At 37.6% G+C, this 11,671-nt stretch overlaps 2 protein-coding genes across 2 annotated transcripts; one reads left to right on the plus strand and one right to left on the minus strand.

Annotated features, from left to right (window-relative positions):
* Positions 1-1,395: 1,395 nt before the first annotated feature.
* LOC126607004 (uncharacterized) lies at positions 1,396-5,225 on the plus strand. Its single transcript, XM_050274420.1, has 5 exons — positions 1,396-1,563; positions 2,888-3,105; positions 3,290-3,538; positions 3,703-3,851; positions 4,778-5,225. Exons 1-5 carry the CDS (start codon positions 1,477-1,479, stop codon positions 4,966-4,968), a joined length of 894 nt encoding a protein of 297 aa, XP_050130377.1. The 5' UTR covers positions 1,396-1,476; the 3' UTR covers positions 4,969-5,225.
* A 359-nt stretch (positions 5,226-5,584) lies between these two features.
* LOC126607003 (uncharacterized) lies at positions 5,585-10,599 on the minus strand. Its single transcript, XM_050274419.1, has 5 exons — positions 9,920-10,599; positions 9,264-9,364; positions 8,789-8,965; positions 6,353-8,181; positions 5,585-5,949 (listed from the first exon to the last, which is right to left on the minus strand). Exons 1-5 carry the CDS (start codon positions 10,132-10,134, stop codon positions 5,797-5,799), a joined length of 2,475 nt encoding a protein of 824 aa, XP_050130376.1. The 5' UTR covers positions 10,135-10,599; the 3' UTR covers positions 5,585-5,796.
* Positions 10,600-11,671: the final 1,072 nt, after the last annotated feature.

The following is an 11,671-nucleotide window of genomic DNA, read 5'->3' on the forward strand; positions in this document are numbered from 1 at the left end:
TCTTCATCGGTTAAAGATACCACCCCTGGATGGAGGAAAAGTACTTCCAGAGAAGATGCCACATCTACATATGAGACAGATAAGGCAAGTGAAAATGATACCACACTTCGGTACTTAGAAGTTTCGTGATTACTCAATAGTTTAGATCTTGCAAGTCCCCAACTGAGGAGCTTCCCTCACTCGGGAACTTAGGGGAGCACTGTTTGTACCATACTTGACCAATCCCGAAACTACTGAGCACCGGTCAATGTTATACCGTCAAGGACCCAGAAGAGTTTCCCTCCAACCAGGAGGCCAATCACAGCGCGACACGTGTCGACATCAGAAGCCAATCATAGCGCGACACATGTTAACATCAGAAGCCAATCACAACACGACATGTGTCAATGTCAGAATGAAACTAGAAACTCTATTCTATAAATAGAGATTATTCTCTCACAATATTTCCTAATGTTATTTGTACTAAATCATTCACTAGTACTCACTAAAGGAGTGCTTGAACCAATGTACTTGTGTAAACCTTTCACAATTAATGAGAACTCCTCTACTCCGTGGACGTAGCCAATCTGGGTGAACCACGTACATCTTGTGTTTGCTTCCCTATCCCTATCCATTTACATACTTATCCACATTAGTGACAGGAGCAATCTAGCGAAGGTCACAAACTTAACACCTTCTGTTGTACCAAAGTCCTCACTGATTTTGTGCATCAACAAACATGATTGGAGATGTTATTGTTTCCCAATTTGAATTCAGACCGCACCAGAGAGAGTGTGATTAAATTTGAAAAGTAATTAAAATTCAGTAATTGGAAGAGCTTCAACATAGTTTGGTGTTGCTCTGGCTTTTCCCTAACATCACGTTCCTCCATATCCAGTATTTGGTGGGTATCCAAATTATTCCAAAACACCAAACATCATTAGGGTTCAACGAGGGTCGGATACATAATAGGGACTATACTTTGAGCTTCTCTCCTGATCAACCTCAACTCCTCACAATTGTATTTTTCTTTCTTATTATAGAAAGTTTAGAGTGCGGAATAAGATTTTTAGAGTTCAAATAACAATTCATTTTTTTTTTGTCAATATAATCGATAGGTATGTGGCAAGACATGATTGGTTGATTTTTACGTCTTTAAATGTAACTTTACACTAGGATTAATTTGTCAATAAAATAATCATTTCAAAGTAGTTGAGAAAATAAGATGCAAGTGACCTTAGCATTTCAATTATAATTTGTCCAATATGTGACTTTACCAAAATCTCTTAAAAAAAACTAGCAAGGCTTATACCCAAACCAACCTCTACTCATTGTGGCTGACTTGTCACCTCCTTATTGGCGGGACTACAAAAATTCCACGTCATGAACTCATATTCAATTAACAATAAAGAGAAAATTTCATCCATATCGTTGTCTCGAGTCTCGACAGGATCTAAATCGCGAGGGAGTGCGAAGCAGATCAGACTTTACTTGGAAATGGCGGAAGAACCCAAAACGTTGTCGTCCAGCTCGCAACCTTCTTCTACACCGAATTCCCTCGAAGAAACTCTGAAGAAATCGCAGGTTCACAAATCTCAATCCGAATTTCCCAATTTCTGCAAACAATTTTCAATCCTAGGGTTCTTTCCTGCAATTGAAAAGGAAAAGCATGCAAATTGGTGTTTAAAAGCTTCAATCCGATAAGGGTTTTTGATTTCTTATCCTATTTCGAATTAATGGTGGCTATCAATTTTGGCTTTCCAGCTTTCGTTTTTTCTCTTACGTGATTTCTTCTTTAAGCTATTTATTCAGTGTGTGTGTGTGTGTGTGTGTGTATTGACAAATTATTTGGATTGCAATTATTTTCTTTGGTAGCTAGGACATTATAAAAATATGTTTCTCGGGGAGGGATGGGGGTTTAGTAAATAGATTGAAGTTATAAAATTCTGGGTTTTCAACCGAATTATGAATAAAATTGAAAATGCTGTGGATGGGTGATTTTCTGCTTTTATTGTACATATAGGAAATTGGAGTTCTTCTGAATTTTTTATTTTTATTTTTTGGTATAAATTTGTTGAGATTATGCATTTTTATTACCGTCATGTTAATTAGTAGAAATAATTTCTTGGTCTTTTCTTGATTGGCCTGTATCGACTTTCATTCTAACCTTATTTTGTGCTTGCAAGAAAAGGGAGCTCTGACTGTTATAAACGTGCCTTTCCTTTTGTCGTTGAGTGGTTATGTATAGGCGAGTGAGGAAAATGCACGGACTTCGTAATTCTTATTTATGTTTTATTTTTCTGAACATTAAACAATTGAGTAAACCTTCTCTATTTCAAAAATTCTCTATATCCAAGCTAAATTAGTATTTTAAAGAATGGATGGATGGTGGAAAGATGAAAACACACATTTCCGGAGAGCATCTTATGTTTGTAGTTGAAGGATTGGTATTATGGAGCATAATTCATAGTTGTGGAGGCAGAAACAAGTGTATAATTATATAGCAAGGCAACTATAATTTGTACTGCTATCTAAAAATACATTATCGTGAAAATATGATAACCCTTTGATAATTTGATATCAGTAGTGTGGTTGGTGGATAGGTTTTTTTTAAGCTTTCTTCTCATCCTTTCGTAACCTGTTTGTTTTTCCTTTTGAAGATAATCCTTTGGTCACTCATTGAAGCAAATGTATCTTTCTTTAATATGTGCTGCGATAATTGTACAATAGCCATATCAATGTGGAAGCTTCTTTTTTCTGCATTTTCCATTGAAAAGGAAAAGTAATGCAGACTAATGCTTCTAAAGTTTTTAGTAGTTTAAAGAAATAGTATGTGCATGCTCTTTGTGATGGCATTAATTTGGTGGCTTTGGCTATGTTCCAATTCACCTTTTGACTTCTTTTTCAGGTTCCAGCACTCTCTGGGCTTCCATCTTTCCCAAATGGTGATTTTCAGATGTTACCAGTCATGTATCCTCTTCTCGTTCCTGGGTTAAATCCTTCGCAAGATCAGGAGCAAATGAACCGTGGAGCAGGCATTTATGCTGTTCCTGTTCACCCATTTATGGGGCCAGTTACAGGAGCTCCATTTAACACTCTTATTCCTCTTACCTACAACATACCCACGTAAGTATGTCAATGGTACTCTAAAGTTAATTTCACCATGACAATTCTAAACCATCATAATGATGTTTAACCATGATTTTAACATAGTAAAAATTCACTTTCCTACCTAGCATGATAGGTTATAGTAAGGAGCCTTATGCTGATTATCCTTATTTTCTTACCATGAATGTATGGGTCCCATCAGAACTAGAGCAAGTCCAGAGGTTGGCACTGTAGGGGAGCAGCAAGGCCAAGAGGGACAACAACAACAACAACAACAACAACGGCAACAGCCTGGACCTCAGAGACAAGTTGTTGTTAGGAGATTTCAGATTGCATTTCAGCTTGATGTGTTGCTTATTATAAAGCTTGCAGCTGTAATATTTCTGTTCAACCAAGATGGATCTAGACAAAGGCTGGTTCTCCTTGTGATTTTCGCTTCAATTGTCTATTTGTAAGTAACTGAACTTATAATATGTGACTTTTGTGATTTTTTAATTAAGAAAAAGGTTAAAGTTGGGTTCTTCTGTAATTGTCTTTCTTTTGACCAAAAATACTATTGGAAATTTCATGGATGGAAGCTGGATTTTGATGATTTGATGATGTTGGATGTTGCAGATATCAAACTGGCTCGCTTACACCGTTAGTACGATGGCTTTCTCAAGGCATGCATAGGGCAGCTGTGCCCCCCCATCCGCCCAGGGCTGCCAGGGCCGGGAATGTTCCTCCGAATGCAAGGCAAGGGGTTGACAATGCTGCTTTGGCAGGTAATTTTGTTTGTTGTATGCTGAGTGTGACATGTGCTTTGGATGACACTTTCACATATTGCAGTTCACAATGAAGATGCATATTACTCTCTGGATAACAATTTTGTTTGTTGTATGCTGGTGTTTTCGTTTGGAAAGGTGTTTTAAATTAGGTTTAGTTTAGCCTCAACCCTTTCTGAGGGTTGGTGGAGGTGGATATTGGTGGGGCTTTAGACCAAACTTAACAGTAAAAGAAAGCATGAGGGCCTGTTTGATTACCATTTGGTTTTTCTTTTAATTTGTGTCTTAGTGATAGAGGGGAAATACACAAGGGAAAGGCACACAAAAATGAAAACTAAAAGCCAAAAACGAAAATCTTTTTAAGTTGTTTTCACTTTCAAGATTTTGTTCTCACTTGTTCCTTATTCTTCTACATCTCTCCCACCAACCTTCTTCGCCTCCCACTTCGCCTATGTATTCCTTATCTCAATCACAAAAAGTGAAAACCAAAAACCAAAAGCAAAGAGCGAAATGATTACCAAACGAGTCCTAAGATTTTTCTTTTTGGTTACAAGATGGGTTGAACCTAGGTTCTATCCTCAACCCCACGCAATCCAACCTGATGCCACTTGAGTTTCGAGGTTCTTGGGTTGGTCATTGTAATACATGGTCGTAATCCTATTTGTTTGACAAGATTGTAGTGCATTCCCTCAAATAATAAAAAATTAAACAAATAAAATATAAATGAAAAATTATATTGTGGACTTTTGTGCATGATGCATCCCTGTAACATCATTGGTAGACGCACACATATCTGGTTTGAACTTTGAAGGACTCTACTATTCTTCCTGAATACCGATGAACCATATCACTCTTTGCTGTTTATTTAGGTCATATTTTGCTTATCTTTACTAACAGTACAAAATGTGTCATACAATTTATGGCAGATGGACAGCCCGGGGCTGGGAACGATATACAGCCTGCAGATGAAGGAAATCCAGCAGCAGAGAATGAGAATGCCCCGGCAGCTGATGGAGCCAATGGTGGTCGCCAGTGGTGGGGAATTGTTAAAGAGATTCAGATGATCGTTTTCGGTTTCATCACTTCACTTCTTCCGGGTTTTCATAATATGGATTAGATATTTACGTTATAAGACGCTGGCAAGAATGCCTTTTAAGAGAAGCACAAATGAGATGCGAGTATAACTTATAATTCTCTCTCTGTATTTGGTGGTGCTGTATCCCCAATTAGGTGAGGGGTGGGGGTGCTTTTGAGTTTCCCTTCCAACACTTATGGTTTACCTCTCTAGTTGCTTAATCTTTCATCCGACTAGCAGCCCTCTTGTATTTTTATACATTGATTTTTACTAATCACATAGTTTCTGTTTCGTGCTCATTGAATTTACTAACGAAATACGCCAATCTGAAACACAACTACGGGAATGTTGAAGTGAAATATTCTCCCAGCGCTTTCCAATAAATTTTGAAACTAACGAATGCCAAAACAAGAGGAAATTGTAGCAATGGCCCTGCAACTTCAACTCAATTGGAGTAATGGTCGCTCAACTAAAAATTTATGACCATTGATCCCTTCACTCGTAAAAAAGGGAAACCATGTTCTTTTTTATCACTTCTAAAAACGAGCAAGGCAGCGTTATATGCCACTGCTAGGCTGTAGGGCTTGGCACATAATTCCCTTCAACTTGTTGAACCATCAAATCACTAAAGCATCATCTCAATATGCTGAGTACCCGATTTGTGTAGCAAAATTCATTGACATTGCACTCCTTATAATACATTTGGATTCAAAGGTTATTACAGAAATTCATATGTACACGTCTGTCATAGCGACTGCCAAAACCGGATAGCGTAAGAGAAGAGAAGTGAATCGAACTGAATTTATTTTGGCACTAAATGAATAGATAAATACAAAACCTATATACAGGTTACAGTATATAACACACACCTCACATCTCTGACAAAAGGTTGCTGATCTTCCGAAGCTCTGTTAGAGCTGCCATGGCCGTAACTTGTCCTTTGCCAACTAAAGTGTTTTTTGATAAGTTCTCCAACGACCCAACCTGAACACCCCGATCTTGCTGGAAAACAGACTCAATAACCTGCCAGATATGGTTAGTTAAGAGTCAATGATGCAGATATAAAAGATGATATGGTTAGAAGTGTCGTTCAGAGCAACTCTTTTTCTAAACCCTAAAAGTACACTTGGAAGTTGGAACCAACTTAGAAGAAAAACTATGGTCGCATGGAATTTTGTATAACCATTAGTGTCAACAATCCATCCTATATATTATGTTTAGTTCATGGTTATTGCCCCAATCTAACCCCCTATTACCATTTTTCATTGGCCTCCTCCCTCTTTAACAATCATTTTGTTCATTCCTATATTAGCTAGAACAGAGAATATTATAGCGCTTTACTGCCTATAAGAAGCATTAAGTTCGAGGATGAAGAAAAAAACAATTTGTAGTTTACGTCCTCGATAAAGCACAGCAAGAAATGTACCTGAATATTTTCAATCATAGACTGCCCAAGATTCCTTAAAGTACCCGTCACATGCTGGTCAACAACTTCTCCATTGTGGCTAACTAAAGAACTGCAGGACCCCTCAGCTACAGAAGAGCTTGTTGTGTTCTGATTACCTTCACAATTGGAAGACTTCGTAGCCTCAATGGCATTGTGTCCTTTCTCGGATGTCCCTTCACCAGCTGCATTCCATCCAAACTTCCAAAGTTTCTGGAATTTACCAGAAAGAAGTTTCCGTTCCTTTCCTGGCACTGAATTTCCGGGAGAATGAGAGACACCCTTTGGATGATCAGAAACCAGAAGAGGTGGCTCCTCTGACACACCCTGTGAATTATCATCATTTTCATTAATAGACAAATTTGATGCAACGCTACTTTTTTCTGACTCAAGTTCATGACCATTAGCTCCAGTACGAGGACTAGTTGGATCTGACAAAACAGATGAATTTTCTTCGCTGGCTGGATCTTCATTCAAACATCTTTTCTCAGTGGCAGAATTAAGGTCCTTACTGAAACCATCTTCTCTGTTGACCTCTACTTCTGAAGAGAGTTTGTTTTCATGAGAACCCAATGTCTTAATATCTTCTTCTGAGCTGAGTTCTCGAGAAAGGTCTTGCAGCAACCTTCGTCTAACAGAAAACCTGGGGTTCCTTTTGCCATGCTCTGATTTTGATGGAGATGGGTCAGATTCTGTTCTGGATAGGCTCAACTTTACTTTTTCTGTCCATCGCTTTTTCTGGCTTGGAACCTGTTTTTTCAAATCATCTTGCCTTATTTCTTCTTCCCTGTGCAGAACTCTCCACTTCTCTTCCCAGTAGCTTTCAGGTACTAGATTTATTGGTGCTTTTGGAGATATGGAATCGACTGAAAGGCTATGACCTCTTACAGTCATTGATATACTATGTTCATAGGGCCCAAAATATGAAAGTAATGAGGGTGAGCTATTGTTCTTCAAAGCAAGATCCTGCAAAGACTTCGCCTTTTGTATCAGTTTCTTCAAATCTATATTCTCGGGAAAATTTAACAATCTCTGAAGACATGCAGTAGCATTCTCAGTGGCAAGTAGGGAAGATCTCAAATAAAGTAACATTGAAACTGCCATGGCTGATATATATGCTCCTCGAGGTGAAGTAAGGATGGCAAAGCTGGATGCTGCATCATCTTCAGAACCTTTGTATAATTTACTATTATCAGATGCAAATATTTCATCCCAAATTATCAATAGATTTGCAAGTGAAAATTCACGTCCAAATAAAACCCTTAACCAGCGGAGTGCAAAATACTGGGGTTCAACACCAAGCTCAACAAGGTGGCTGTGTAAAGACGAATCAACAAGGGACAGCAAATGATACAACGCAGCAGATGCTTCAATGACAGGAGGTAAATTAGTATGAGAACCAACAGCAGGGGAGGGATAGAAGAATTCTGCCATAGAAACTGAACCATGGGCCCCCCTCATTAGAGCATCAAACATACAGTACGCATCATGTTCCATAAATCTCTCAGAGAAAACAATACCCAGTTCACCTTCAGCACCATAAGCATCACTAAGCATCACAATTGTCTGTATCTCGGGATCAAGCTCATCAAGACTCTTAACATTCAATGCAGTTCCATCTAAGCCATTCTCATCTTCTGTGGAGTCAGGAAACTTTTTGAACTCAAAGTTGTATGTAAGATCACTTTCATGAAATGATAGACCATCAAATTTATCAGTGAAGTGATCTTCATATAGCTTTCGCACTTGAGATAGCCGCTCCACATCAAAATGAAGAACATACAATAAAGGAGCCAAGAGTTCATGCATTCCTATAGTGAAAACAGAAAAAGCAAAGAAAAACAGTTAAAATCCCACCATCTTAGGTCACTGAGATTGTAGAATAATATTAAGAAAGCTCTACTTGCTGCCACAGAAGTCAAAACTCAGAAAAGAAAAGACCGGCTAACTACCTGATTATCAAGAATCTCTCCCTACAAATCTTTCTGAGAGTATAAATTAAAATAAATAAACCACAGTATTAGTCATTTTGTGGAGACCATTAGTATTTGATTTTTTTTCTATCAGGATAAGGTGTATAATAACTAAAACATGCATAATGCATTATAATATGAGATTGCAGGACCCATGCCATTCAAGCCTTTATACCAACCTAGCAGGTTCTAAGCGATATAGTGTGGGAAGTTGTGAAGTGCTACAAGAAACTTCGTAATAAGGAGAAATGCCGCAAGCCTGCAACATTGGTCCACCTATTCCTAATAGCATAACACGGCGAGACAAAGTGCTCTAAATGCCAAGCTCATAAGAATTAATCACCTTGAATATAAAGGAAAGTTAAATCACAAAACCACATTCAAGAGTCCCGCAGATAACCAAATATAAATGTAAAAAGAAAATTAATGCGGCATTGTAGTATACCTTGTCTATAACCACACTCTGGATATCTAAGACACCACAATAACAAGATTCTTCTCAACATGCCTTGGCATCCTGGTGTTTGAAAGTAGCTTCCATGTTCTGGGTATAAACGTGATAAATCCTGATCAACCATTTTCTCCAGCTCGGCACTCCGGAAAAAGTGACCCCATGTGCTATCTACAGGTGAGATCACAACGGTGCAAATACTTGATCATTAGTTGTTTACTTGTTTTAGACTGTAATATCTCCAGGGGAAAGTTGTTTCCCCTTACAAAAGACAGTTCACTTTCAATTTCAAATATGTGATATTGCAGCAAACGATGGTGCATGCTACCAAATTTGGTCATTTGAACAAAACGGCTACATATACAAAGCTAATAGTGATAAGTGAAACAAGCATTGCAGAGAAACTAATACATCTGGAGTGTTTCTACAGAGCTCCTACAGTTCACATATGCGGATCCATAGACTTTACCTGGGTTTTGTGACAGCGGATTGTCTACGGAAAGATCAGGGGAATTACTATCCTTTTGGGGATGTGGATCAACCAGAAGGCGCCTTCTCAATCCAGCATATCTAAAAATGTACACAAGGTAAACTTAGCACAAGAAAACACAAACAAAAAATTACCATCCAATCGCTTGCAATCCAATATATATGCCCATACTCGGACAAATTCTTGACTTTCAAATTCAGTGATCTTAGTACACAATTCACTTCAAAACTCAGACCAATCAGTTAAAGTAATCCACTGCATGTACCCAATACAAGCAAAAAAATTCAAGAGGCCACCTTTTGATTCATAAAGATATAAGACGTACGTAACAAGGTTTTCCTGTTTCAAAGCTCTTAAGCAACACATTACAAAAATCCACGGACCATTAACGCAGCCGGGAACCTTATCTTATAAACCCTTTAGAAGTTTTTAATTTTCCAAGATTACCGTTAACACCAACTTATCATATGCCTATGTGTTGATGAGAAAAAAATATATATATGATCAATAGGGCAATCGTCAGCCAAATAGGATTATCCCAGCAAAATCCATGCATAAAATCATTAACTCACAGAAACTTTAAACAACAATGAAGCAAATATATGCAGAAAACCATAAAGAGAAGCTAAAATCACCCTCTTCTACATTCAGCTGTGACCCGACGAAGATCATCAATGGAGGACGAAGAAAACGAAGAAGAAGAAGAGGGCAAAATCCCAAGATTAATACGCCATTGGACGCCTCTAAGCTCCTTGAATCGAGGATTCTCAGCCTCAGATATCTCAGGAACATCAGGGGAGCTCGAAGACGACGAATCGGGCAATGCCTGCTCAATTGGAGCTGGCGACATTGCTGTCTCGCAATTCTCCAAAAAACCCAATTGCCAATTGGGCTGAAAACGATCGAAGTGTAAGCAAAGGTAAAAAAGGAACGATTTTTGGCACAGTTTCTGGAGATTTGTGAGCAGAAACAGATGAACAGGGCATGAATGGAATTGGGTTTTTTAATGGGCCAATAGATAACTATCAGAGTATGAAATTTGGAATAGAAAAATGAAGAAATTGCCAGAGAAAAGAAAAGAGAGAAGGTGTGATGGGAGAAAAAGGGAAGAAGCTGTGGAGGACATGACTTGCTTGTGAGTTGGGAGATGAGGATCAGACTCTTGTATTCAAGAGAAAAATCAACAATTTTTTAGCATTATTTTTTGCACATTTAGTCCTTCAACCCGGAGCGAGAATAACAAGTTTGTTTCTTGACACAGAGAGAGAGAAGAGAAGAAAAAGAGAAGTGCTTGTTTGACCTCCAACCCTTTCGATTCAATGTTTAGGGAGCTGCGGTGGGTTGTCGTCTACTCACTCCTCTTCTATTATTGGATTACAACAAAAAAAGCAAAAAAAATTCTTTTTTTCTTTTTTACTTCTCAAATACCTTCTTAATATCAGGCCAAAATTAATAAAAAATATGTAAAAAGTAAAAAGAGATGTGTGAATATCATACATTTAAAATCAATTGTTAAAAGTTGGAAGAAAAACTTTATTAGACAATAGTGAATTGATTTTAACAGGTTTTGCTTACACATTATTTATCATCATTTTGACAGTGAGGTGGCAGCAAGCCTGTATAAACTGAAAAGGGATCATCTTCAGATCCTTTCTTCCTAATCCATCAATTCAGTGAATCTGTATCATTGAAATTTGATCTAATGCCTACAAACAAGGGCCTATTTTAAAAGTTATAATAATTTCTACCGTTGGATCAAATTTCAATGACACGGATCCACTGATTTGGTGGATTAGGAGCACGCCTCGTTCACATTCAATTACTAAAAGATTTATTATAAAATACAATAGCCATATTAATATATACAATATATTCCATATTAAATATATAGTTTTGTATTATTATTCTATATAAGTTAAAAAAAAAGTTTTAGTCATTATTTTTTTTTTATTATGAGAGTTCCTTAGTATCATTACTAGAATAAATTTTACTTAACATGTTGTTGTCCAAAATTAAAATAAATTAGTATATTATTTATATAGGTAAGAACTAAGAAGATATACATACAAGTATGAAAAATGTGAAAGAATATATAAACACTCGTGATTCATTATTATTCCTGACACACCCCAACCCAGGATGTCCACTAGGACTTTGAATCAAACTGTGATGGCCGACACCTGGAAGGTGACGAAGCCATAAAGTATGATGATGTAGGAAAATGTGAATAAATTTAAACCTAAGAGTGCCTAAATACTAGAATGCGCTGGTGAGCGGGAATGAACCCACTTCACACGTGACATTAGAGCATAAGCAAGTACAGTAGAGTGAATTAAGAATCGTACCCTCAAAATAATCTCCAATACTAAGAATCGCCACGAATATTT

This window comes from Malus sylvestris, chromosome 16 (genome assembly GCF_916048215.2).
Source record: "Malus sylvestris chromosome 16, drMalSylv7.2, whole genome shotgun sequence".
Lineage (NCBI taxonomy): Eukaryota > Viridiplantae > Streptophyta > Magnoliopsida > Rosales > Rosaceae > Malus > Malus sylvestris.